General features: G+C 51.4%; 3 protein-coding genes across 8 annotated transcripts in view; 1 reads left to right on the forward strand and 2 right to left on the reverse strand.

Moving 5' to 3' along the window:
• Window positions 1–15,387, forward strand: part of Syn1 (synapsin I) — a 61,227-nt gene extending 45,840 nt beyond the window's left edge. The window contains exons 6-13 of one of the 2 annotated variants that reach the window (XM_005408939.2): window positions 9,949–10,011; window positions 10,763–10,905; window positions 10,996–11,070; window positions 11,161–11,263; window positions 12,115–12,261; window positions 12,561–12,648; window positions 12,738–13,329; window positions 14,341–15,387. In XM_005408939.2, the coding sequence (XP_005408996.1) occupies window positions 9,949–10,011; window positions 10,763–10,905; window positions 10,996–11,070; window positions 11,161–11,263; window positions 12,115–12,261; window positions 12,561–12,648; window positions 12,738–13,329; window positions 14,341–14,368 (1,239 nt within the window). In that variant the 3' untranslated portion in view covers window positions 14,369–15,387. Of the gene's footprint in view, window positions 1–9,948; window positions 10,012–10,762; window positions 10,906–10,995; window positions 11,071–11,160; window positions 11,264–12,114; window positions 12,262–12,560; window positions 12,649–12,737; window positions 13,330–14,302 lie in introns of both variants that reach the window. The other variant, XM_005408937.2, reaches the window with a different exon arrangement.
• Timp1 (TIMP metallopeptidase inhibitor 1) lies at window positions 1,016–5,263 on the reverse strand. 4 transcript variants are annotated; one of them, XM_005408935.2, is made up of 6 exons: window positions 5,157–5,263; window positions 3,968–4,096; window positions 2,765–2,844; window positions 2,459–2,585; window positions 2,085–2,209; window positions 1,016–1,295 (listed from the first exon to the last, which is right to left on the reverse strand). In XM_005408935.2, exons 2-6 carry the CDS (start codon window positions 4,086–4,088, stop codon window positions 1,125–1,127), a joined length of 624 nt encoding a protein of 207 aa, XP_005408992.1. In that variant the 5' UTR covers window positions 4,089–4,096; window positions 5,157–5,263; the 3' UTR covers window positions 1,016–1,124. The 4 variants fall into 4 exon arrangements, with proteins under 4 accessions (XP_005408992.1, XP_013362369.1, XP_005408993.1 ...); XM_013506915.1 differs by having other exon boundaries at window positions 3,968–4,157; window positions 5,157–5,259; XM_005408936.2 differs by having other exon boundaries at window positions 3,968–4,099; window positions 5,157–5,250.
• Window positions 15,382–26,883, reverse strand: Araf (A-Raf proto-oncogene, serine/threonine kinase). 2 transcript variants are annotated; one of them, XM_005408933.2, is made up of 16 exons: window positions 26,698–26,883; window positions 25,246–25,400; window positions 25,004–25,107; window positions 24,217–24,319; window positions 23,975–24,129; window positions 23,768–23,854; window positions 21,355–21,496; window positions 21,226–21,253; window positions 20,983–21,128; window positions 20,682–20,884; window positions 18,314–18,490; window positions 18,174–18,220; window positions 17,552–17,670; window positions 17,194–17,325; window positions 16,162–16,296; window positions 15,382–15,957 (listed from the first exon to the last, which is right to left on the reverse strand). In XM_005408933.2, exons 2-16 carry the CDS (start codon window positions 25,339–25,341, stop codon window positions 15,823–15,825), a joined length of 1,809 nt encoding a protein of 602 aa, XP_005408990.1. In that variant the 5' UTR covers window positions 25,342–25,400; window positions 26,698–26,883; the 3' UTR covers window positions 15,382–15,822. The 2 variants fall into 2 exon arrangements, with proteins under 2 accessions (XP_005408990.1, XP_013362365.1); XM_013506911.1 differs by having other exon boundaries at window positions 23,768–23,866; window positions 26,698–26,881.
• Between the last annotated feature and the right edge of the window lie 747 nt (window positions 26,884–27,630).

The raw sequence follows: 27,630 nt of genomic DNA on the forward strand, positions 1-27,630 counted from the left end.
GATAAAGGGAGGCGTGTGGAGGTGTAGGCCAGTGTGTGCCTGGATGGTTCTAATTTTGAGTCCCACATGCATTCACCGTGGTCAATCTTTCCTTCAGGGTTGGTCAGTGAGGGGAGAGGGAGAGTGGGGCAGAACCTTGGGATTTCAGGATCACCCCTTCTCCTCATCCCACCTCCTCCTGTGCCTCAACCCCTGCTAAGGAATCTCCGACCGGCCATGGGTGTGGTGCAAAGGTTACCCCTCCTTCCAGAGGCCAGCCAGGGGTCACAATGGGGGCTCTGCATCCCCTCCTGTCACTCAAGTTAGACATACAGTACAGAACCTAAGGGTGTGGACAGTGACACAGGTTTGGATGGGGCATCCTCGCTAGACATCAGGACAAGGACTGAGGCAAAGAAATGTTTGCTAATTGATGGGACATGAGTCACTAAGTTTGTCAACTGAGACTTGTGAATAGGGGGATTTATAGCTGTGGGATAGTTTATTAACGGGAGAGCCCTGGTCAAACAGGAATTAGAAACTACCATAGGGCCGGGGATATAGCTCAGCGGCACAAGCGCCTGCCTGGCAAATGCAAGGTCCTGAGTTTGATTCCTGGTACAAAAAAAAAAAAAAACCTAAAGAAACTACTATAGTAAAATATTTTGAAGTACTGAGTAAAATATTTGATGATTTGTAGTTCGCAACACAGGTTAAATGACCATGACTGATGTTGCAGAAGGCCAGCCCTAATGCCTATGATCAGATTATTATTAGTACATCAAATTTTATATAAAATATAAAACCTCAACATCGTTTTTTTTCCATCTTGTTGGGGATGGAACCCAGGGCCTCATACATGCTAGGCATGTGCTCAACCACTGAGCTACAGCCCTAGCTCCCAAATCCAACGTCCCTCTTGCCCCTCCCATTAGCCCAGGGTGCTCCTGCAAGGTTGCCAATGAAATCAGTCTGATTGAAATGAAATCAGTGTGATTGGCTTGGCCCAGGGTGAAGGCTCTCCACAGAGACAGTGTCTGCTAAATGACAGTTCTTTTATTTCACCATCTGGGAGAGAGAAAGAAGAGAGTAGGGAGGGAGTAAACACCGTGAAGGCTTCAGTTGCCACGAGGGGCAGGCTTCATTCAGTCTGTCTTGGTCCGTAGCGACTGCCAGGTGCACAACCCTGATTCCCGTGGCAGGCAGGCAAGGTGGCGGCTCTGGAAGCCCTTGTCAGAACCACTCAGGAGCATGTCTGTCCACAAGCAGTGAGTGTCGCTCAACAATTTGCAGGGGATGGATGAACAGGGAAACACCTGCAAGAGAGGGGAGAAGCCCTCTCTGAGGATTTCTCCTCCCTCTCCCTCTCCTGTGGAGGAGAATTTTCTCCTCAGCTTGTAGCATGGAGCTGCTCAGGAGAACTGGTGTTGCCCCAGCTGGGTTTGGACCCAAGAAGAGCCCGTTGGAGAAACAGCAAGAGAAAAAGCAATCAATATCTCAGAATGGGAGTCGGAGAGTAGTCGTGTGGGGTCAGTCAGTCAATCAGGTGTCCTGGGGAACTGTCCCTTTGGAGGGAACAGACAGTAGAGCTGAGGCAGTCACTGGTGACATTTGGAGCTATCAAGGAACAGTGCTGCCACAGCCAGAAAGTCAGTCAGTGTAATGCTTCCTGGTGTCTGGAGCAGTCAGAGCTGCAGAGCATCCTTGAGTTGTGCTGGGGAAAAGTCAGAGGGTTTGGGGAAAAGCACTTTGGCTTCTTGGAGAACAGTCTAAGGAAGCAAAACTGAATCCCAGCAGGTTAGGAACAGACTGTGGGATGACAGAATAATCACAAGGGAGAGGTAGAGGGACAGGGTAAGAGGTTCAGGGAACAAGCAACCCCAAGCTGCTAGCCACAGGACAAGTGAGCCAGGATTCCTCAGGGTGCAGTTTCAGGTTTGGGGGAATAGGCAAAGGAATAGCCAAAGGGATCATGGACACCCCTGGGGATCAGGAAGCAGTCCAAGCAGTGCGAAGAACAGTCTCAGGGAGTAAGAACAAGCCTGCGGTTTCGGGAAGAGTCCCAAGAACGGTCTCCAAGCAGAGGACAGGGCCCAGGCACTCACTGTGCACGCCTCACAGCCAGCAGAGTAAGTCTTGGTGAAACCCTTGTGCTGAGAGGAGGTCAGACTGTGCCAGGGAACCACGAAACTACAGGTGGTGACATGCAAGTTCCGGTCCCGCAGATGTCCTGAGAGGGGAGAAAACCACAGACAGCTTTTAATTGCCTGGGCCGGGGCCTGGGCAGTCCCTAATTGGCGCCATGGACATACAGACCCCCCCCCCCACTCTGCAAGGTCCTGGCCTTCTAATAGGCTGAAATTGGGCCGCTCCCAATTTCACCTGGGATGGTTCCCTACCGAGCCTCGCCCCCACCCGGTTGCTAGGCAGCATCTTGGAACAGATTGGCTTGGCCCAGGGTGAAGGGGCGGGGCCTCACCAGCGATGAGAAACTCCTCGCTGCGGTTCTGGGAAGGATGGAAGTACCCGCAGAGGCTCTCCATGGCGGGGGTGTAGAGGAACCGGATGTCGTTGGCATTACCCAAGGGATCGGACCCTTTGAAGATCTGTTGACGGATGAGAAGAGTCCCTTTTACCGACATACTCCTCCCACTCCAAGTTCTTCCCTTAAGTCATACACCCAAATCCTGACATCACAGACTTTCCACACCACCCATGTCCAGAAATTTCTATTTTGAGAAGCAAGAAGACCTTAGGGAAGACTAGCAAGGGGGCAGGGAGATACCTTGGTCACTTTGATCTCATAACGCTTGTGAAAGGTGGTCATGTTGACTTCCGTGGTCCCCATGAACTTGGCCCTTATGACTACGGAGGAAGAAGGAAAAAAGTGCATCAACTGGGGGATGTGAGCAAATAAAAAGAATCATTATAATAAAAACACTTGCAAACCGGGATTACTGAGTGCCCTACAGCACACTGAGCAATTCACACATGTGCGAATTGATTCATCTAGATAGTGAGTGCCTATACTTTGTCTGGCACTGCTTTAAGCCATTTTCATATATTCATTTGACACTCAACAAATATTGCCGAATGCCTACTGCATGCTAGGTGCTGTTCTGGGTGTTAGGGACACAACAATGAGCAAAACACAGAAATCCCTTCCCTTGTGGAGCTCACATTCTAGCCAAGAGGAGACAGGCTACACATAAACATGTATATGGGACGTTAGAAGATATAAAGTATGATAGGGAAACAGAGCTGAGTGAAGGGGTGATAAAAATTCTTTGCTGGACCAAACTTTAGTCAGGCTCCTGAATCTTTTCCCAGGCCCATCTATACTTTCTTGTTAAATCCAGTGTTAGCAAAAAATCCTGCTAAACCAGTGTAGTGACAACCCCTCACCCCATCTGCTTCCCTCCACTATCTGAAGGGGTTTCTCATCTTCCACCATCCCCCAGGCCTGTCTTCAGCAGGAATCCTGTTGACTCATTTAGTTAGAATCCCCTTTACTCCCGATGTTTCCTTTTAGTAATTTTCCATTCACTGACCCCCACCATGCTCTCTGACTATAGATCCCCACCTGCCCATGCTACCTTGGAAGTTGAGCCCAATCTTTCTTTCCCACAGATCATCCCATTGCCATGGGCTCTCTTACCTACCTGGATGGTCCTGACTAAAGTCTGCCTTACCGTGCCTTGACAAGTATCACTGAATAGTTTTCTTTAACAGTGATCAAGTGCACTGGGGGGCAGGGATCAAAGTTTTAAACAGGGTGGGAAGGGAAGGCCACCCCAAGAAGGTGACTTTTGAGGCGGCCACCCATCTGGATACCTGGGGGGAACAGTGTGCCAGGAAGAGGGAGCAGCCAGTACCAAAGTCCTGAGGTGGGTTTGGGCCTAGTGGAATCCTGGAAATCTGAGGAAGCCAGTATGGCTAAAGCAGACATATGCAGGGATAAGTATAGGCAGGGAGGGACCAGACTCACCGAAGTCAGAGTTGCAGAAGGCCATCTGTGGGTGGGGTCGAGCACAGGTACAGGCCCTGCTGGTGTCTATCAGTGAGAGCAGCAACAGGATGCCGGAGGCCAGGGGCGCAAAGGGGGCCATGGTGGATTCTGCTATGGGAGTGAGGGGTCAGGCAGTTCCCAGCTTAGGTGATCTGCTGACCTAGAAAACCTAGGGGAGATTAGGGTACTAACTTGGGGTTGGTTAGTCTGAGGATTTTAAGGGCGTTGGAGAGTCCAGAAAAGTTTAGGGCTTTTTTTTTTTTTTTTAAATTTGAGACAGGGTCTCGCTATACAGTTCAAGTTGGCCTTGAACTTACTATGTAGCCCAGGCTGACCTGGAGCTCACTGAGATCCTCCTGCCTCAGCCTCCTGAGTGATGGGATTACACGCCTGTGCCACCATGCACAGCAGGGCTTTTAAAGAGTTGGGGAAGTTTGGGGGTGTCTGGAGTTTGGGTGGTTAAAGGGAGTTGGAGGATTATGAGGTTGCGACAATTAGTGGATAAGGTGGCTGGGAAGTTTTAAGATTTAAGGGGGTTGGGGAAAGCTGGAGGTTGAGGAGGTTGAGGGTGAGGAATTTGGGGCTTGGGGGAGTCTAGGAGAGGGGGAGAGTATAGGAGTTGTGCATATTAAGAGATACAGGGGCTGGGGGATTTAAGGAGATTGGGGAATTCAAAGGAGTTGGTTTAAGGAGCTGGGGGAGTTTGGGGATTCAGGGGTGGGAGAATTGGGGTTCTTAAGGGGATGAATACTTGAGGGATTTGAGAGCAGAGGGAGGTCTGAGGTTTAGAAGTTGGGGACTGAGGACTTAAGGGAGCTACAGGGGCTTAGGGTAGGGCTTTAGGGAGCAATGAGGGAATCCAGAGGAGTTGGCAGGTTGGGAGGCCTTTTGGTATTAGAGGGTTGTGGCTTTGGGGGTGTTGGGTATGGATGCCAGAGGTTCAAAGGATTTGGGGGTGTCGGGATTGGGGGTTCAATTCTGCCTCGCACCCTCGTCCTCCCTTGACCAGCCCAGGGTTCTCGTCTCCCCAGGCCAGGCTGAGCAGCCCGGCATCTGGCACGGGACAGGACTGGCCTGGTGGCCGGCGCGCACACAGACTCCAGCCCAGCCCAGCCCAGCCCAGCCCAGCCCAGCCCAGCCCTGCCGGGACACCCAGGTCCCCGCTCACCTCCGGTGTCTCTCTAGGCGCTGGATCTGCGGCGATGGCGGCAGGGCCGGAGCAGGAGAGGATAAATGTCCACGCGAGGGGCGGGGTTGGCGCGGAAATCACAGGCCTCCAGGCTTCCTGGATGCATTACTCATCCGCCCACCCCAGCACAGAAGCCTAGGGGCGGGCCGAGGGCTGCCCAAGGAGATCCACCCTCCTCCGCCCGCGCGCGCCAACCGCCGCGCCCCCTCCCCCCCGCTCCACGTCTTGCGGCCTCCAAGAGCTGTCAGGCCTGCAGTCCAAGCCCCGAAGGTCCCCAAAGTCTCTCCAACTACCTGCCTCCCCCAAACTTCCCTTGGTTGAAGCCTGAAATAGTTCATTCCTTCAACATTTATTGTGCATCTACTCTATGCTGACCCCTGGTGTGTCTGACATTTTGCTGAGGGGGAGGAAAGTTCAGCAGAGCGAACTAAGGCAGGTGAATGTGGGTAGAACACAACGTGGAGAAACTGAGGCACTAAATGCGGGTAGGTGACTCATCTAAGATCAACAGAGTTAAGAAGTAGCAGAACTCGGACTGGTGTCAGGTGGCCTGGAGCCTTGATCAAAAATACTTTTCTCAAAAAACAACAGGCAGGACTGAGGGTGCAGCTCAGTAGTAGATCCCTAGTCTAGCCTAGACAGGATGAGACCCTGGGTTTCATTCCCAGCCCTGAAAAAAATTTAAATACCAGCATTGATATAGTGGCACTCAGCTTAATTTATCTCACTTAAAGCTCACAACAGCTGAGCATGAGGTTGCACATCTATAATCCCAGCACTCAAGAGCCAGAGGGAGGAACATCTCAAGTTCCATGGGCTACATAGCAAAACTCATCTAAAAAACAGCATCAAAAAGTTCATAGCAAGACTCTGAGGTGGGAACCAGTGGTATGCTCACCTTATGAATGAGGAAATATGAGGCATAGAGGAGTTTCAGAACTTTCCCAGGTTCACAGAGCATGGCATGGCTGGGATTTGAACAAATTAAGCTGACTGGCCCTGGTATTCTAACCCAGGCAAGGCACTGTCCTGGCAAGCAAGGGAGGGGGTGCTGGACGGTGGCGAAAGAAGTAGTGAGTCAATAGAAACCCGATCCCCACCCCATCCTGCCCTGCCCCTTCCCCACCAACGGTCCCACAGCCCGGGCGGGGGGTGGCATGAGGCAAGTGGTGCCCACCCGCTTCCTGTTGTTGTGGGAGTATCCCCTGGGGTCCTGATAAAGCGTTCTGAGGGCTGATTAGCATCCTTGGTTAATTCAGAGGACAGACCAAGAATGATGATGAGGATAGTGATGACAGCAGCTACTTATTAAGCTCTTACTGTGTACTGTGGACTAAGAAGGTCTGGTGTAAATTATCTCATTCACTGTCCACTACCCACTTGCTAATTAAGCTTGATTAAGTTGGGGAGGTTGGCGCAACAACCACGACACCGCAATGAAAACTACCAGGCAGCACTTACGGTCTGCTAAAGTCTTTGTATGTACATTATCTCTTGCAGATGATCTCAGTGATCTCTTCGTCCATTAAAGCTACTTCGTGAAGCAGGGCATAGTGGTACACACCTGCAATACCAGCACTCTGGGAGACTGAGGCAGGAGGATTGCAAATTTGAGCCCATCCTGGGCAACTTAGCAATTTAGTGAGACCCAGTCTCAAAATCTAAAGGGAGCTGGGGATGTGGCTCAGTGGGAAGACCCTGGGTTCAGTTCCCCAGTACCACCACCACCACCAAAAAAAAAGTTAATGAAGGGACTATTAACCCAATAATAACAATAGTACCTAATACTTTTTGATGATTGACATTTAATCTGTGCCAGAGATTCTGTGCTAAGTAGGTTTTTTCCTAAAATATTGACTTATCCTTCACATCCCCAGGAGTTACGTGGCATTCTTCTATCCCTCCTATCCCTGTTGCAGACCATTCTTGTATTCCTCACGGTCCTGTGAATTCCGTACCGTTCTTACTCTCATAAACAAAGCAGGGTGAAGTGACCTGCCCAGGAATGAGAGTGAAGAAACAGCTGTTGGGAGAAGCAATAAAAGAGAGGAAGGGAGGGAGGGAAGCACAGATTTAGAGAAGGTGATTGTGAAAGTGGGGGAGTGAGACTGCACTGAAGGAGTTGAGTAACTCAGCGTAGCGACTGGAGAAAGACAGAAGTGAAAACAGGGAAAGTCCTATCTCGGGCTGTCACTAATCCCACTTCTGACGCCAGCTCGAGCTCTCAAACTTGAGTCAGCATATAATTTTGCCAACTGTTTATAAGTGAGAAGTTATGCGGGTCCGGGTTTGAAAAGGGGTAGAGGTGATCCTCGAGGAGGGGTGTCTGGGTCTATGACCATCTGGAGAGCTGGATAAGGGTGGGATGCTGGGGACCAGCTGGCATGTGCAGAGCAAATACCTGATAATCCCCAAATGATGTACCAAGTGCTGGGCCTGATCGTGCCCTTTATACAGACCAAGAAACTGAGGCCCAAACAGGGTTTAAGTGACATATCTATGGTCCCACATGACCGCAGGAAGAAGAGAAACAAAAATTCAAGTCCAAGATCTAGGCAGAGTGGTGAGTGCCTATAACCCCAGCTACTCAGGAGGCTGAAGAAGGAGGATTGCTTGAGTCCATGAGTTCAAGACTAGTCTGGGCAACATAAAGAGACCCCCTCCCATTTCAAACAAACAAAAGATTCAAGCCTAGGGGTCTCCCAGGGATCCAAAGCTCCCTGCTCACACAAGTGGGTGGGCATGGACATACACAGACCCAAGGTGACATTCAGACTCAGGTGCAGAGGAAGTAAAGAAGGGCCTACAAACCTCAGCAGGTGTGTGTGTGTGTGTGTGTGTGTGTGAGAGAGAGATAGCAGCTCTCTGATGTGTTTCTGCCTCTTGGAATGGTGTGTGTGCCCCTTGATGTGAATTTCCCTTTCTGAGAGTTGGGAACGTGCCTGAGTGTTTTGGGTGTGATTTCTGGGAGTTGTGGGTTGCATATGCAGTCCTAAGTGTGCCAGTCACCTCTTCGTGCTGTGAGTATACTGGAGTGATCTCTCTCTCTCTCTCTCTCTCTCACACACACACACGTACACACACACACACACACGCACACACACACACACCCCTTGGCAGTTTCCCTGGCATACTACCTAGAGAACCCTCCCTCCCCTGTCCCAACACTGAGCCTCTCACCACCCCCAAAATGACGCCAGTCATTTGGGAAATGAGGGAGGGGAGGTGTAAAGAGAGGGTAAGGGCTGAAGGTCAGTCATCCTGAGTCTGCGGGCTTCCTGTGCCTGTCAGGATCCAGGAACTGTCACCACCCCAGCACCCTCTCCAGGAAAGCCATCTCTACCCTGTCAGCCAGAGGCAGGGACCCTGTGTGTGCACATGCACTGTGACACTGTGACAGGCGGGCGTCTGCCAGCCCAGTTTCCTTTTCCCTGCCCAGGGTGAAGGAAGATTTGAGGTTTTCCATTCACCTGAATGCGTGTGAGCGTGTGTGTGTGTGTGTGTGTGTGTGTGTGTGTGTGTGTGTGTGTGAACACCTAGGTGTGTCTATATACTTAGCCTGGGTTGTAGAAGGTATCTCTGGATTGTGTGCATGTCTCCCTGTACTGTATATACTGCCAGGGAGGTTGGGTGTGTCTGGATATACTTTTGTGTATAGTACTGGGGATTGAACCCAGGGCTGTCTCACTGAGTTACCCCCCAAGCCCCTTTTTTGGTTTTCGTTTTGAGGTGGGGTCCCACTAAGTCACTAAGTTCCCAAGGTGGGCTCAAACTTGCGATTTTCCTGCCTCAGCCTCCCACAATGCTGAGATTGCAGGCATGTGCCACCACACCCAGCTGCAAATACTTCTTGTGTGCCCAGGACTTTAGTGTGGGTCGGTATTATGGGGCTGTGGTTATGTGAGAACCTAGAAGTGCATGCACCTTCCATATGTTGTGTAGAGCCTTTGGCTTGTTGTGCATCTGCCCAGGAGTGTTGCAAGTGTCTGTGAGTTTGATATGTGTCCAGTTGTATTGTGTGTACCTGTAGATTTATGTGTGCCTGTGTACCACCGCAGGGGTAAATCTTTGTGCTTGTGTCCCTCTGTTATGTGGGTTTGGGTAGGGGCAGGGAGCCTGGCTTTGTGTGTATGCGCCCCCAGAGCGCTGGTTGTGTGGCTGAGAGTGTGGAGTGTGTGCGGCTCAGGAACCCTGGCTGCTGTCCATGCCATGAGCACCTGGCTGGCTCAGTGCCCACGCAGGAATGCCTGTGTGGATCTCTGTTCAGCCCTAGAGCTGGGTGTGTTGGAGCCTGTGTTGATTGTCTGTCTCAACGCTCGTGGGCTGGGTAGACCTGACGGTTTATGTGAATCTCTAAGTCACGCACACACAAGGCTTGGATGAGAGGTCCAGTTGCTATGTGCTAACCACTACACCCCCATACACACACACTCATCTCGCTATCATCCATTCATTGTAAAAACAAACTTTCTCTTTTCCAGGAAAGTCTCCCACCCGTATCCCATGCCTCTGTCTGGGAAAGCAGTGGCAGGAAGTGTGGACTGGGGCGGGGGTGGGGTGGGCAGGAGGGCAGGCAGGCAGGGCTATGGATTTCATTCTGGGCTTGGAGTGCTGTGCGACTCCTAGGTGGTGTCTGCCTGTCTCTGACCCATCTTTTCTGCAGAATGTCTCATAGCGTTGCTCACATTAGATGGGGTTGCTGAGCACCATCCCACCCTTGGTGGTCGGCACTCCTACCCTGACCATGCCTCTTCTGCCTTTTCCCCACCAGCTCAGCAGCACGACGTACCCTGTGGTTGTGAAGATGGGGCATGCACACTCTGGGATGGGCAAGGTGAGTCCCCAGCCGGAGGGTGTGCATGTGCGTGTGTTTGTACAGTGCACACTGGGGGCGCTGTGCAGAAGCATGTCAATAGTCGGGCATTTGTGTGTTCGGTGCACACCAGTAATTCTGTTTCATGGTGTGTCCTAGGATGTCTATTTGCATTTTTGTTTTCTCATATTCAACTAATTTTGCCAGCTTGTTTTTCTGTTGTGTATTCAGGCAATTTTGTATCCTGTTACTGTGCCAGTGTATCCGGCATTGTGTCTGTGGGTATATGTGTGCTTCTGTGAACACGCGTCATATCATCTTTTACATTCCAGGGTCTCGGGGTCCAGTATGCTGATTTTGTCTATATGCATGTAGAAAGCAGACTTGTGATTTGTAAGTCTGAGTGTGTCCCAGCTTCTGTATGTTTGTTATAGTGTGTACAACTGAGTTTGTGTCTGGGTGCCCCTTGAATATAATACATATACACACAGGGCTTTCACAGTTTTATTAAGATATAATTCAAACACCATGCAGCTCACTCATTTAAAGTGGAAAATTCAATGGTTTTTTAGAATGTTCACAGAGTTGTAAACACCCTTTTATGTTTGGGTGGGCATGTACAAAAGAGAGACTCACAGTTGTGCATGCTTGAGTGCCTTGGTGTGGCCCCCTAATTTCTGTGTACTCACCTCACCCATGTGTCACGCATACACACACCTCCAGATGGCCCCTCTTCCCACTACTGTCCTGAGCCCCATCCCTATGCCCACAGGTCAAGGTGGACAATCAGCACGACTTCCAGGACATTGCAAGTGTTGTGGCACTGACCAAGACATACGCCACTGCAGAGCCCTTCATTGATGCTAAATATGATGTCCGCGTCCAGAAGATTGGGCAGAACTACAAGGCTTACATGTGAGTTGGAGACCTGGGCCTGGGGAGGGGTCCTCTGCCTTACCCTGTACAGCCCAGGCCCCCCTAAGCCTCTCCGTGCTTGTCCCCCAGGAGGACATCAGTGTCGGGGAACTGGAAGACCAACACAGGCTCTGCGATGCTTGAGCAGATCGCCATGTCTGACAGGTGGGGGCTGAACACGTGACAGGGACAGGGAGGGCGAGACTGTGACCCCTGGCAAGGCCCTGACTGGCTGCCCTGCCCCCATCTTGGCAGGTACAAGCTGTGGGTGGACACATGCTCGGAGATTTTTGGGGGACTGGACATCTGTGCAGTGGAAGCGCTGCATGGGAAGGATGGAAGGGATCACATCATTGAGGTATGAGCACCCAGGGGTCAGCGGGGCACAGAGGGAGGAGCAGGTACACGGCAGCAACTCTCCAAACCTCTGAGCTCTACACGGCTCAGTCTTCAGTGGATGGCCAAGTAAACTACAAAGTACCTTGGGACCTGGGACATCCCCAGCAAATGGCTAAACAGTCAATTCTAACGTGGGGCAGAGTGTGACTCAGTGGCGAGTGCTTGCCTAGCATGCATGAGGCTCTGGGTTCAATCGCCAGCACCGCAAACAAAAACTCCAACTTGCTCTAACTTGGACCTCTTTGGTGAGCAGTAAACTACTTGCTAAACGTCTTGGTGAATGATGAAGCACTTAGTTACCTTTAAACTGGGGCAACAGCAAAGCACTCTCTAACAAAGTGCCTAGCAAACTGGAGTGAGAATTGGCAAACATTTTCTGTAAAGCACCAGACAGTACACGTTTTCAGCTTTGCATGCCATGGAGTCTTGCAGTGACTCAGCTCTGCAAAGGTGCCACAGACACGGTATAAACACCTAAGCGTGACTGTGTTTATGGACATGGCTTATGTGTTCATGTCTAAAATACAGTTTGTGAACAATGAAATTTAAATTTTTCATTATTTTTATATATCATGAAACCTTTTGACTTTTTCAACCATTAAAAGACATCAAACTCATCCTTAGCTCAGGAGCCGTACACAAGCAAGGCAGCAGGCTGGATGTGGCCCACAGGCCTTGATTTGCTGACCCTGCTCTGAAGGACCTCAGACATGGTCAGGTGCCTTGTAACAGACAAGGCTCCCTTGCAGTGCACAATGAGAGCCCGTTAGGACGTCCTCTCCTCTCACTGGACCCCTTTTCCCGCCCCAGGTGGTGGGCTCCTCCATGCCGCTCATTGGTGACCACCAGGATGAAGACAAACAGCTCATCGTGGAGCTCGTGGTCAATAAGATGGCTCAGGCTCTGCCCCGGCAGCGGCAGCGTGATGCCTCCCCTGCTAGGGCCTCCCACAGCCAGGTGAGGCCCTTGACGTGGAGATAGCGGTGGGGAGGCCAGCCCTTGGTCAAGCTGTGCCACTGAGCTGATCATCAGTAGTTTACCGACATCTCCTGTGTGCACATGTGGCCGGTTGCCAACATGTATCTGCTACCTCTCCTCCCTGAGTGCCTCCTGACCCCTGAGTATGGGGTGGGGGGACTCCCAGCCCCACATCGCTTCAGCTGGCCACACAGAGGGCACCACCACCGGGCAGAATGGGAGGCAGGCCATTGTGATTGGCTATTTTTAACCTCTTCTGCTCCACCCTTCTGCTGTAGACTCCTTCTCCAGGGGCCCCGCCCTTGGGCCGCCAGACCTCCCAGCAGCCTGCTGGGCCCCCAGCTCAGCAACGACCCCCACCCCAGGGTAAGTGAGGGCGGCTTTCCCAGCATTCCAAGCAGCACTGCCTCTCACTGTGCGCTCACATGTGTGCTCTCTCTCTCTCTGTCCCCCAGGTGGCCCTCCACAGCCTGGCCCAGGCCCTCAGCGCCAGGGACCCCCATTGCAGCAGCGCCCACCCCCGCAGGGTCAGCAGCACCTGTCGGGCCTTGGACCCCCAGCTGGGAGTCCCCTGCCTCAGCGCCTACCAAGTCCCACATCAGGGCCTCAGCAGCCTGCATCCCAGGCCGCACCGATGACCCAGGGTCAAGGCCGCCAATCCCGGCCAGTAGCAGGAGGCCCTGGGGCACCTCCAGCAACCCGTCCACCGGCCTCCCCATCGCCCCAGCGCCAGGCAGGGCCCCCACAAGCTACCCGTCAGACGTCTGTCTCCGGTCCTGCTCCGCCGAAGGCCTCGGGGGCCCCACCAGCTGGGCAGCAGCGCCAGGGCCCTCCCCAGAAACCCCCAGGCCCTGCAGGCCCCACTCGTCAGGCCAGCCAGGCGGGTCCTGGACCTCGCACTGGGCCACCCACCACGCAGCAGCCCCGGCCTAGTGGCCCGGGTCCTGCTGGACGTCCCACCAAGCCACAGCTGGCCCAGAAACCCAGCCAGGATGTGCCGCCACCTGCCAGCGCCGCTGCCGGGGGACCCCCACACCCCCAGCTCAAGTAAGGGGACCTCAACAGCAGCCCTCGCCTTGCTGCTCACAAAGTGGGCTCTGGCCCCAGTAGGGCAGCCCTAGTTCCCATGTTCCTCAGGCCCAGGCCAGAGCTGTCTGAAGCCTAAGCCCAAACCCTCCTCCCGGCTTGCACTCCTCCCCTCCACCCAAGGTCCTTCAGTGTCTCCATCACAGGAATTTGGAATCAAAATCCCAGAGAAACTCTACTTTTAGCTCAGATTCCTCACAGCGTGCCCTGGGAAAGTCCCCATTCCAGGCCTAGCTCATCCCAGGCACCAGGCAGGCCCACCTCCAGCTCCTCTCTGCACACACATCTCCTAGCCCAACATGCACAGCCTTCCTGGAAAACTTCTGTCAGTTGGCCCCTGACATGCCCCATGGCCACTGCAGAGCCCTCATCAGCATTTCACGTCTTAGATCCTCTTTCTCCAAGTCTAGGCCTCTTTCTAGTCCGTCCCCACATAGTTTTGGTCTGAGCCTCCTCTCAAATCATTACATCCTCCTCTCTTTGGCTCTTCTGGTCCAGTCCAACTCACCCTACCTCAGGAATCCTCCCTGCCCCATTCAACTGCTCCTCCGTCTGACTCGTCCCTACCAGGCAGACCTGGGTCCAAGTCCCTCCCAGTCTCTCCTAGACTCCCACTTCATATTAAAGTAGCCTAGAACTCAAAGTGCAGATTCAGCCCGGGCCTCTTCCCATTGATGCCACACTTCACCTCAAAACTCAATCCTCCCAGCTAGTCCTACCTCCCAGGCCCCGCCTCCACCAACTTCCTGAGTTCTCCCGGCCTGGAGAATTCACGGGGTCCAGGCCCTCGGTGGTGGGTGGGGAAGTCACAGGCACAGCCCCAGGATCGGAGGGGCAGGGCTGGGGCCGGGCCTGGGGTAACATTGTGTTTCTCTCCCTTCCTCCCCTTCCTCTTCCCCCCTTCCTCCCATGCCTCCACCTTGTCTCTCTCTAGCAAATCCCAGTCTCTGACCAATGCCTTCAACCTTCCAGAGCCAGCCCCGCCCAGGCCCAGCCTTAGCCAGGACGAGGTGAAAGCTGAGACCATCCGCAGCCTGAGGAAGTCTTTCGCCAGCCTCTTCTCCGACTGACACCCCCACCCTGAGAAACCCTAAATCCCTGGGCAATCCCTCTCTGGGCCCTCAAACCATTTCTCTTTTGGAACCTCCAAATCCTTTGAGAACCCCTCTCCTGGTTCTCCAGTATCCCACTTCTCATCCTTCAAGATGCCCAAGTCGCTTTTGAAACCTGGTCCTAAATCCAGTTCTCATGTTTGGGATCCTCAAGTCCTTTTAGAATCCTGCTCCTGGTCACCCTAAAGATGTTTTAGAACCTCCAAATTCCTGGCAACCTCCATTCCTGGTACTCCTAAATTATCACTACCTGGACACTCCCAAGTATCAAGCAACGTGTTTCTGGCCCTAACACTACTGAATCCCCTCCTGGAGCCCTGAAAGTCCTGGAAAACCCTATTCCTACTCCTGAATCTAGCACTTTGTTCCTCATCAGCACTTTCCAACTCAAGAAACCCCTACCTCTGAGTCCCTTCCCATGGATCTCCCATCTCTCTGGGGATCCACATCTTCAAATGCCACTTCCCACCCAGCTCCATAAAGATTTCCCTTTATCTACTCCCCCTAACCCCATTCAACACACTGGGAGTTCCTTCTGCTTCTAGGACCCCTCAGTTCTCCCAGGGACCCCTACCCCAGTTTCCTGCCTCAGACAGCTGTCTTTAAATATGCAAATTCCACCCATTCTCCCAGAATCCTTTGCACATGGAAGACTGGTGGTCTTCTACTTCCCCACCTCTGCTGTGACGTCTGTGTCTGTGACTGATGTGGCCTCCTCTTGTGCCGTGCTTGGCATATGTGGTCCTCGCTCACCGTGCCGCCTGTGGTGATGTGTGCAGTGATGCTGTCTGTGTGGTCTGCATCTCCCTCCAATCCCCACTCCTTGCCTGGACTCTCCCCACCCCTCAGCGGCTCTGAACCCCAAGAGACGAGTCGGGAAACAAAATAAACAAGCAAAGGCCCAGCAGAATTCTGTGCTTCTTGGTGAAGGAAGAGGGGAGTCCTTGAATGGCAAGGGAGACATAGGGGACCCCCAAATCCACATGGGGTGCTGGGGACCCCAAAATCCAGTGAAGGCACATCAGGCACAAATTCCAAAGAAGTTCTGAGTGGAATCCCTCCCACAAATCCCAGCCATTGGAGATGGAGCAGCTCCCCAAATTTAGAAGTATCCCCAAAGCCAAAAAGAAACCAAACTACGGAGGAGGCAGGGATCTCAGTCTTTAGGGGGGTCTCCGATTCCAGAGAAAGTGGAAGAGCACTTAGGGATCCCGCATCTCTGAGGGGAGGGGATGGGGGATCCTGAGGCAGTACTGAGGCAGAGACGAACATTGATTGGCTGGTGGGCAGGGCTCCTTGGCAGGAGAGCTGAGGGCGGCTCCCTGGTGACTGGAGGTGTAGTCTAAGGCACAAGGCGGGCTGCGCTGAGGAGGCAGGCAGGCAACTCATCAGCCTGGGTGCGGTGCAAGGAGGGCTCGGAGGCACTCCGTTCAATCTTGGGGAGTGACCGTTGCAGCTGCTCGATCGTGGCTAGGATCTGGGGGCAGGTGAGGGTGAGGAGGGGTGTCTAGAGCCCCATGGGCACTCCAACACCCTCACTTTAATGGGGAAACACACACACACACACACACCCCACACACACCTCTGAGCCTTCAAAATGGTATACATACACATCTGTCTCCACACACTCCATGTCATCCGCCCACACCCCGCAGGCATCCAGCCCTCCTACCCAGCTAACCTGTGGGAAGAGGGGCCGCTCCTCTCGCTGGAACTTGAGGCAGTCAGACAGCAGGCGCCGCATGGCCTTGGGGCAGTTGCTAGAGATTTTGCTGAGGTCTGGCGACAGATAGCCTCGGCCCACCATGAAGATGATCTAGGGCAGGGAGGCAGGAATGCGGTGACTTTTGGTTTGGGCTGAAAGGCCCTGGGATTCTGGGTCTTGAAGGATGTAGGAGACTCTTTGGGGAAACTGGTGTTCTCTAGGTATTGGTGTCCAGAGGATTCTGGGTGTCTGAGGACTTGGGAGAATTCTCTGCTTGCCGAACAAAGGGACTTAGGTTTGGAGGTATCAAGGAATGTAAGGTGTGTGGGTCCCACAGGACCAGGAGTCCACAGGTTTCTAGGGGGCTTAGGGGCTTAGAAAGTACTGCATCTTGGGGAAACATGTAGTTCCTGGTCTGAGGGAGCTTGCATTTCTGTGAGAGTCTGAAGCCCACATGGCCTGTAAGACTTGGTTCAGAGCCCCAACACTTGGTAGCCTAGAGGACCTTGGGTCTCTGAGGGTTTGGGAGGTTCTAGGCTGTGAACCTGTAAAACTGCGAGAGTCTGGAGCCTAGAACATTATCACGGGTGCCAGACCCTCAATGCCTGTTGAATACCCAAAGCCTGGGTGATTGTGGGTTCCTGTGAGTATTCAGGAAGTAAAAGGGATTCTTTCTGGGAGAAATAGGGTTCTGGGGTTTGGGGTACTTGGAGTATTTTAAGTCCCCACAGCAGAAGACCGTAGGTGTCCAGGGGTCCACAGGGCTTCTGGGTGCTTTAGAGCCTAAGGGCATTCATGGTATAGGAGTTCAGTGGATTCTGGATTTTGAGGGTTTTTTCCCCCAGAGATTGTGGAGATGGAGAAGAGAGGAGCCTATATAGGACACCAAAGGGATTTACTCCGGAGCTCTCTTCCCCCAAAATTCGAGGTTCCTGGGGGAAGTGATACTCTTGGTCTGTGCAAAGGTAGAGGTTTGGGGGCAGCTGTGGACAAGGTATAAAGGCTCACCTGGTCACGGCTGCCGATGTGACTGTAAGGCAGTGAGCCGGTCATGAGCTCATAGAGCACAACCCCGTAGGCATAGACATCTGATTGGAAGCTGTAGGGGTTCGGGTCCTGCATGCGAATCACCTCCGCTGCCTTCAATGGACCACACAGAGCAGGGGAACCGTGAGGGTCAGCAAATGGCCAGCCCGCAGTCCCAGACCCTGCTGGCCACACTGGGTACAGCTTGGAGCCACCCACACAAAGTCAAACAGGAACAGTCCAGACATCTACACCTGGCCCCATCCCTGCTTTGCCTTGCATGGCCCAATCCTGGAGCCCATGTCTCCCTAGGCCCCCCGTTCAGCCTGGCCCAACTTACCATCCAAAGCACAGAGCCTGAGGGCTGCTCCAGGGGCTGGGCCCCACTCCACCGCGTCTTCACCGTGGCCAGGCCGAAGTCACCGATCTTCACTGTGAGCCCCTCATGTAGGAAGATGTCCACCACAGTCAAGGGCCACTAGAGGGACTCCCGATAGCCTCGCTTCTCACCCTGACTGGGAGGGTCCCATTAACGCCCCCACATCAGTCATGCCTCTGACCCTGACCAGAAGCCCCCTAATGTCTTCTGAATGATCTACAATTAATGCTCTCCACACTTGCCCCTGTGCGACCCCTGACCAGGAAGCCCCTTTTAATGCTTTCAAACCCATGGTGCCTATAACCCTGGTTGGAAACTTCCTATTAGCACTCTTGACAACTGCCACACCTCACACCCTGATGAGAGGCCCCAAGAACAGTACCTAAACCAGCCACATCTCTTGACTCCTAACCAAGAGCCCCCCATTAAAGCCACTTCACTAGCCATAGCTCTGCCACTTGGCAAGGAGCCGTGCGACACATGCCTGCCTTCATTCCCAGAAACCTGCACATGAGAAACATCTCTCTAAGCCCTCACCCCATTTAACACTGCACCCCAATCCAGCCCAGGAACAAGTAGATACTGTTAGACTTAAGGTCTCGGTGGATGATGTTCTTGGCGTGGAGGTAGCTGTGGGATGGAGGCAGATGGTGAATTGGCTGGAGGCTTCTTCATCCTCCTCCCCCCCCCTCCCCTCCCCGGCCCCCTAGACTGAAGGCTCACTCCATGCCCTGGGCAGTCTGCCTGGCCACGTCAATGAGCTGGACCATGTCGAAGCGCGTGTCAGCCACATGCAGGTGGTGGTAGAGGCTGGAGCCCTCGCACCACTGTGTGATGATGGCAAATCCTGGCCGGGTCATGAAACCCATGAACAGCAAGATGTTGACATGGCGGGTCTTCCTATGGGAAGACAAAGAGGGTGGAATCCAATGGGGAGGAAAAATAACAACCATCATGCAGTTGCTGAGCATCAGGAATGCACTGTTCACGGCTTCTCCTGTCAGTCACGGCACCTTGTCTTTTGTGCCACTCAGGGCTTTTGTGACTCTGGGAGATATGTTTGCTGGGCTATGATTCTCCACTAGGGCTTCTTGTCTTGAGCTTCCTCATGGAGTCTGCCAACAAAAGCAGAAGCACGAGACGACTGCCCCACCTGGCTGCCTCCCAGCGGGGGCTCTAATCATCACCACCCTACACATACACCTCAGACTGACCACTGCCTGGGCCTGTGACCACTGTACAGACCAGAAGGTGGAACATCAGTCTTCCTCACAGATATATCATTAATACTGATACCTGCACGGTCAGAATATGGGTGACCTGGGATGACGACAGCTCACTCATCACCACAAAAGGCTTAGACGTAAAGAGCTTGGAGTTTAAACTTATACATTGAGTTCAAATCAAGCTTTCACCAGTTCCTTACTGTGCAAACTCAGGGAGGACATTTAACCTCACATTTCTCAACTGCAACACTGCAATAGTAGCTATGACGTAGGGATGGCAGGCAGGGTAAGTGAACAAATAACCCATAAGGTGCTTTACAACACAACTGAACACACGGTAAACACTCTTGAAAATTTCACTGTTCTTATTGTTATGGCTCCTGAGTTCCTGGGTCCATTTCATGGAAACTGTCCGGCAAAAACTGTCTTACCCTACTTTTTGAGAAAAACTTCATCCCTTATGGAAGTATTAACTACAGTCAGAAATGGTAACACAAAGGCAAATAACATAGATGATGGCCTGAAACTTTGCTTATGTCAGAGAGGATAAGAAAGCAATGAAGATTTTAAAAATTAGTTTCGTTTTTGTTTTGTTTTTGCATTGCTAGGGATTGAACCCAAGGCCCGTGGTAGAGCTAAATCCTCAATCCAACACATAAGGATTGAATAGTGGGAAACCTATGGTTTAAATATTAATACAACCTGGGCATGGTGGTGCACACCTGTAATCCCAGCACTGGATGGCCAAGGCAGGATGATCACAAGTTTGAGCTCGGCCTGGGCAACTTTAGCAACTTAGTGAGATCTTGTCTCAAAAAAGAAAAAAGGGCTGGGGATCTAGCTCAGTGCAAAGGGCCTGGGTTCAATCCCCAGTACTGCAAAAATAATACACTGTATATTAATAGAACGCAAATTAGTACATGCTCAAATCATTGCCATTTCACAGAGAAAAGCAAAGAATAAAAAATCTTCTTACTATGGCATTCCTTATAAGGATATATATTAATACAGCCCAGGAAACTATGATGACATTGACTCTATAACAAAATTGTGCCCATTTGACAGGGAAATAGCTCGTATTGGCATCCACAGGAGTGGCAGAAACTACACACTCTTGGGGGCTTGGGGAGTAGCTCAGTGGCAGAGTATGTGCCCAGTGTGCACAAGACCTTGGGTTGCATCCTGGGCACCACACACACCCAGAGCCAACACTGTACTGCCTATGTAGAATACAAGCATGTAGCACTACACAGTAACTAGAGCAGCAAAAAGGGAACACCTGGATTTCTCAGCGTGAATGAATACAGCATTAGTTATACATTATTTATGGCAATTACAATCATTAAATGATTTGATTATGGTTATGATTATAACAACACTGCTCTTTGCATTAAGGTGCTATTATGATTAATTTATAACAAGAATGCAACACAAGAACCCTAACATGCGTGATGCAACACAGCACAAGGGAAGGAAGGGCACCAGCCTCCCTGTGGCACTGCAGACAATGACACTAAGCTCTTCACCTATGTGCTGTGGTCATGGGGACGATGGCCTACATGCAGACCCAGTCACAGCAGCTCAATGAGGAGATCCACACTTTGGAGGCAGAACTGTTAATCACTATCAATATTACCCCAAACACAAGCAATAATATCAGCTGGTCCTTTCCATAGGCCAATTTTCCAGAAAGGGAGGGGACATCCTTAAGAGAAGTTACTTCTGATTACAGGTACAACGGTACACAAATCCAGGTGACATCCAGGAAGCACCCTGTGGCATGGCTTTTCCTAGGCAGGTGCCAAGCCTGTGTCTGCCACCACCCCCACACCCCGCTCCCCAGCCACACACAAGAGGGACCTCACCTGAGCACTTGCATCTCATTCTTGAAGGCCTGGGCCTGCTCAGCAGTGGGCTGGGCTACCTTGAGCACTTTCACGGCCACGTCACCATGCCACCGCCCACGAAACACAGTGCCAAAGGAGCCTGTCCCGATCCTCTTCAGCAACTGCACCTCACTGGGTGGCACCTCCCAGTAATAGCCCGAGTCCCGGAACCCCAGGTTCTTCTGTGGGCCAGATGGGCAGCATGTTGGGGGGCTTCCCACACCCCCTAGCCCACGTCACTCAACCTGTGGCACCCCCCAAGGTATCCCCTCCAGCGTACCACTTTCTTCTTTTCCTCGGCCAAGGACTTCCGCTCCCGCTGCTCTGAAGGTGACTTGGAATGTGGTGACTTCCTCCCCAGGGATACGCTGCCTGGACTGGGGCTCCCCCGGGGGCCTCCATCACCACCACCTCTACCACCATCAGCTACAGTTGTGAAGAGGAGGATGTGAGTGGAAGCAAGGGGGTTGGTGGGGAGAGGGCGCCTCGGGGTGTGAGTCGGGGCAGGGGAGAGGGTTCTCACCATTGGTGCCGAAACTCTGGGCAGTGAGCTGGAAGGAGGAGATAGGAGTCAAAGCAGGAACTCCGGGACTGGCAGGGGTGGCTCTAACCCTTGCACAGTCCTCCACGCCACTGTCCCTTTGGCACCCACCTGCATGAGGCTGGAGTCCATCGGGGCTGTGGTGCTGACCATGTGAACGTTGGGAGTGGATGTGGAACGGATGCGCTGCAGTGGCGCATTAGCCGGGGCAGGGAACGGGAAGTGCTCTGGCTCACGGTGCTGGGCGCGGGGGCTGCCGGGAGGAAGGCTGTGAGCTTGCTGTGGAAAGACCTAGGAGCCGAGAGGGCTGCCCCTGCTGCACTGAACATACATTTAGCTCACAGAGCCAACTTTTATGGGTCATATTAGTACTCATTTACTGGTAAAGAAACATTTATCAGGTGACTACTGTGTGCCAGATACCATTTTAGTTGGCAGAAAAAGAACTGTGAACAAAATAAGTAAAAGTTCTTGTCCTTGTAGAGCTGATATTCCAGCAGAGGGAGAGAGGACTGCAGAACAAAAAAATATATAATATGCCTATGGGCCATAGGTGCAAGAAAGGAAAAAGTTAAACAGAATAAGGAGACAATGTGTTCACGAGGGTGTCAGGAATCTCAGAGAAGGTGACATTGAAGCAAAAGCCTAAAGGACAATGAGGGAAAGGATAACGAGATGGAGAAAGAGTAAGATTTTATTAATTTATTTCTATAGTTTTTTTGAGACAGGGTTTTGCTACATAGTTTGGGCTGGCCTAGAATTCACTATGTATCCCAGACTGGCCTCCAACTCATGGAGATCCTCCTGCCTCAGCCTTCTGAGTGCTGGGATTACAGGTGTGTGCCACCACACCTGACTAAATATTTCATAATTACATATTTTAATGGTATTATTCAAATACATTATGTATTATATAATATGCATTGTGTATTAAAATGACAATGTTTTAAAATATATATCACGTTATATACTGTAGTATATGTTACACATATATAGATTACACATGTTACAAAAATACATACATATTTTTTGTGTGCAGTACTGGGGATCAAACCTAGGGTCTTCTCACCGAGCCACATACCCAGCCCTTTTTTTTAATTTTATTTTGAGACAGGGTCTCACTAAGTCACTAAGTTGCCCAAGCTGGACTCTAACTTGGAATCCTCCTGCCTCAGTATCCCAGAGTGCTGGGTGTTATGGTTTGTGTCTAGATGTCGCCTCAGAGCCTCATGCAGTCATGAGGCTTTTTCAGAGGTGGCTGAATCTAGAGTGTATCATGCTGGGATTAAGGGTGTGTGATTAGTAAACCATTCTACTGACTGGTTTGGCATAGTTCTGGCTAGGATTAAGCGGGTGAGTGCTATTCTTGCTTAGGGCGAGTAGCCTGCATACACTATAAGGGACAGAAAAAGTCTTCTCTCCCTCATTACTTTGTCTATATTATGGGCACCATGAACTGTTTTCCTCTGTGATGGCTCTCTGCCAAGCCACCCTGCCTTGGAGCCAGCCAACTATGGGCTGAAACCTCTATAAACTGTGAGCCAAATAAATTTTCCTCCTTCAACTTTGGATGTTGGGTGTTTTGTCTCAGCAATGAGGGAAAAGTAACTAAAACACTGGGATTATAGGTATGCACCACTGCATCCAGCCACAGAAATATTTTTAAATGTTCTTTTCACTATTCTGAAATGAAATTCAGAGGTAATTAATCCACATATACTCATAGTTAAAAGTAGTAATACCTTGACCTTCCCTTTCTATATATTTGTTCTACATTACACAAACATATTATGGAAAACAATAAGATACAGTACCATGCAATACAGTAGGAACATTATGTTATATAAGTATGCATATTACAAAATATATGTCTCTATATTAGGTATAGAGAGACATACAGATACACTATAGTATTATCATAAAATAAATAAAAGAAGTAATTAATTTTTTTGTAGTATTGAGGACTGAACCCAGGGCCTCTGCACTGAGCCACACCTCTAGCCCTTTTTACTTTTTATTTTGAGACAGGGTCTTACTAAGTCATTAAGTTACCCAGGCTGGGCTGAAACTTGCAATCCTGCCTCAGCAGCCCAGAGTGTTGGGATTAGGGAAGTCATTTATGACAATATAACATGTATTTCAAAATACAAAGACTTGAGCATAGTTATACAACAACAAAGTAGGTAAATGCTTATACACACTTACAGTTAACAATAGGGAAATTTGATTATTTACTGCTCTGTACCAGACCCTGCTCTAAGCACTGGACATGCCTTTACTCATTTTAATCTTCATCAGAACCCTATGTGGTAAAAAGTATCACTCCCTATTTATAGATGAGCACACTGGAACTCAGAGAGATTAGGTAACCTGCCCAAGGTCCCAGAGCTCCATGCCTCTATTCATGCTTGTAGGCGCTCAATAAATGCTTGTCAAGTAAACAAATGAAAGTATGGCTTGTGGTCTACAAAGACCACCAGACCTTTGTCTCCTCCCAGGAACTCTTTAGCTAAGGTATCCCTACCTGGGACCCTGTGGCGTGAACAGCTCATTCAGGGGACGGTTTGAGGGAGTTTCGTGCTGTCTGGAGCCTCCGGACAAATCCTGGACACTGTGGTAGAACCTTAAGTTGTTAAGGGTATAAAACAAAGAGGACACGGCTGAGCTGTCTGTAAGGGATTGTGGCTGGGCCTCTATCCTCCCTGTCCCCAGCCACCCAGGCTGAACTCACTGTCGGCGGTTGGTATTCATGTCCACGCAGACTGTGGGGACCTTGGAGGAACAATGCTGGTGGAACTTGTAGCCACACGTTTGGCAGCGGAAACCATGGAACAGAAACTTAAGGCAGAAGTCACAGAAGGCCAGGCTGAAGAACGTCTTACGGACCTGCTCCCACATAGCGAGAAGGTTGAGGACCAATCAGGGCCCTCCCTTCCCCCCATGGGCTGCCCCCACTCTCTACACTGCACTCACGAAATTGTGTATGGTCAGCGGCACATCTTCCAGGACCTCCACAATGAGCTCCTCTCCATCCAGGGGGGCAATGGCTGTGTCCCAGGCAGTGACAGTTTTTCTCCTGCAGGGAGAATGGAAGGCAATGAGTGGGAGGGCAGCCAGAGGTCACAGTGATACAGAAAGTCCTCAAAAAATCTAAGCCTCTTGTCACAGACTAATACCCGGCATCTTTAATTCTTATTCAATTAGTCACTATCTTTGTCCCCATTTTTTGCGGGGGAGACATGCTCAGAGGGAGAAAGTGACTTGCCCAAGGCCACAAAGGGATGATGGTAAGAGTTCATGTTCTTACAAAGGGAGAAGCAAGTGAAGCTATGCAACCAAACCTTAAAGGTGGCAAGCCAGCCTGAAAAAGTGAAAACAACAAATAACAACACCATGTGTGAGCTGGATACAAAAATTAAGGAACCCGTGAGCTGAGGATGATCAGAGAGGCCCAACTCAGCAGAATATAGGGAAACCGAGGAAAGAGAGAGCTGGGGAGTTCATGAAATTGTGAAAAAGCAAAGCAGATGAACTCCAGGAGGAGATGGCAGAGCAGGCGAGGAGTTAGGGGCTAAGGAGAGAATGAGTTGCAGACTTTCCAGGCCAATGAGCTAATGAAGAAATGAAACAAAATATGAATAGGCTCATGGGTTAACTGAACGGGTACAAGACTCTAACCCAGAGTGAAGAAGGAATGAGAGGACTCTGAGGCGGCGAGGTGGGAGGGGCATCCAGTGGGTGGCGGGGCTGCTGCACTTACCCCTTGATGAGTCTGTAGACTACACAGCAGTCCTGATTGAGGCCCCGCACCTTAAGGGCCTTGTCTAGAGAGTCGTAGACACTCATGCCATCCCGGACAGTCACCTGTGCATGTGAAGAGGTGGGGACGCAGCTGATGTCCCCACTCCATTGCAGGGAGCCACCAGCCTTTGTCACCCTTCCAATCCCAGACCTACAACTGGGTCCATCCACACCCCTGCCAGTTTTGCCCTCCTGACTCACCACCGTGCGTTGCTTGTTGGGCAGATACACTTTGACAGTGCCCACTGCCCGGGATGGCTCGGCCCCGTTAGCAGGGGGCCCCCGAGGTGGCTCCATGGAGCCTAAGACTTTGTCAAGATGGACTGAGGTGGGGCTTGGCAGATGCCATGGGTCTTCTAGGAAAGAGCAGGCAGAGAAATGTAAAGGTCCAGTAATGAGAGCCTGAAGCAAAGTGGCAGGGGACAACATAAAATTCCAACTCCAGACTCCCGTTGCCCTCTGTCGCCTAATTTCCACACCACCCCAAGCATCCTGTTAACACCTGAACTCTACCCAGTCCTCCTTTGCTCAGACTCTCCTGCTGCTTGTCTCACTCCTGGGTGCCAAGGTCACGGAATCACTGTGGTGAGGCGGCAGGACACAAAGGGAGGTAGCACACGCTGTCCTGGATGGTACAGTACACAAGACTCTGTGCTGGGGACAGGGAAGTCAGCACACACTGCACTGGGGGTGTCCGTACATAATGGGCATGAACAGGCTGTACTGTTCATTTTAATGGAGTGACCAGATAAAGGTGAGGGAGGTGGCCCAGAGAGCGTGACGACAAATGCTGGGTCATTAGAGCATGCCCTTAGCGTGGGAGAAAGGGACGTCAGATCAGTGTTCTTAAAGGGCACTGTGAGTCCTGGATGTAACGCTGATGGCAGGATCACGGATGCTGTTAGCTGGCTAACGGGGGCCATCAGACTCTATGATGAGTTTATAGGCGGTCACTGTACTGAAGGGAGATGTAATAGGAGTGACTAAGGACTTTAATGGGGAGAAGGGTAGATAACAGAGCTGGTAATAGTGGCTCATCAGACATTGTAATGGGGAATGGAAAAGGAAGGTAAATGGTGTCAAAGTGAGAAATAAGGAGGTAAGGTGGAAGGAAGGCCTCCAAAACTCATCTGACAACTAATGCCAACAGACTACTGATGTAAACTTAGTGAAAGATCGCGGCAGGATGTTGGAGAGGGTGAAGGAGGGGTGATGGGGAAATCCTGAGACATCTCTAGGGGCTCAGACACTGATCCACAATAAGGAAGCCAGGAAGTGAGCCGCATCTCCATGCATTCCCTGGAGCTGTTAAGGAAGGAATTTTAAAGGGTTTAGAAGTGAATCCAGACAACATCGGACCAGGCCCCAGGCCCCATTCGGCCAGGCCCGGCCTCCCGAAGGGCATCGAGTTCTGCGCAGGCGCACGGCCACTTGCTCGCACCGCGGGGCGAAACCATCAAGGCAGCTGTCTCCGCCCCACCCCCGCGGGCGAGGATGGTCTCGCCTCGGGTCAAACCACTCCTCTGGGTCCGGGCGGGGGTGGGGCCACCAGGGTCCAAGCGCAGCCATCCTGGAACTGAGTTTTCAGTCCGGGCTCCCTGCTTGTGCCTGGCGGCCACTCCAAAAACCTAAAGCTACCGGGCCCGCCCTCACCTGTCACACCGCTACAGCCTCCAGCGCCTCCATCTTGGGCCTGTCTTCTTGTTTCCTCACAGAGTCCGCCTCCACCGCCCCTCGGATTTTGGCCATTGGCTCTGCGGGACTCAGCCGTCCATTCTTATTGGGTTACGGTCACGCCAGTCAAGGCAGGACCAGCGGAATGTGGTCGTGTTCCGGAATAGCTGAGGTGGTTTGAAACGTCAGGGTCTGGGGCAAATTCGCACGTCCTGACCTGCGCAGGCGCACTTGGGGCGCGAACTGCGTGCCAAACGCTTTAACCCTAATCATGCCAGGTAATAAAGAAGAGGTGTTTTGTTTTTCTTTATTTTTCCAATCATTTGAGGCAGACCTTAAAGTGTAACAGTCTGGATGGAGAAAACCTTAAATGGAAATTGGGGCCAGTATCCTAAGCACCCTTTCAGAATTTTTTGTGTCTCAGTTTTACTGTCTATGAAATGGGTTGTGCAATTTTTAACCAGCTCTACAAGACCGTAGCTATAGCCTTTGATAACTGTGGGTCTCTGGTGTGGCCAGGGCTAGAAGGGGAGGTCTATCTCTTTTAGGAGGTTTGGAAAGGTATTGATGAGGATCCGAAAGAGAAGCCATAAGTGGCGGGGTGGAAAAGGGAATTGTGGACCTGGAATGGAGCACAGGGACAGTCAGTGTGTGGAGGTGGGGAAGGATACTTTTTTTTTTTAAAGTTGAATCTTCCGTGTTGTCAAGAAGGAGACTTTCCCCTTGGAGCATTTCCTTCAAAAAAGTTGTAAGTTTTTTTTTTTCCTGTCCATTTGAGATTTATATAAGTCTCTTTACAAGCTAAGTACTGTAGAATTCTCTGGCCACTTTCACAACCTGGGGATATTCTCCTTAAGGGCCCTGGAGCTATCTCTTTGAAATATAAACAACTGAAATCACTGTCTCCCTGTC

Source organism: Chinchilla lanigera, unplaced genomic scaffold (genome assembly GCF_000276665.1).
Source record: "Chinchilla lanigera isolate Chin_1 unplaced genomic scaffold, ChiLan1.0 scaffold00115, whole genome shotgun sequence".
Taxonomy (NCBI): domain Eukaryota; kingdom Metazoa; phylum Chordata; class Mammalia; order Rodentia; family Chinchillidae; genus Chinchilla; species Chinchilla lanigera.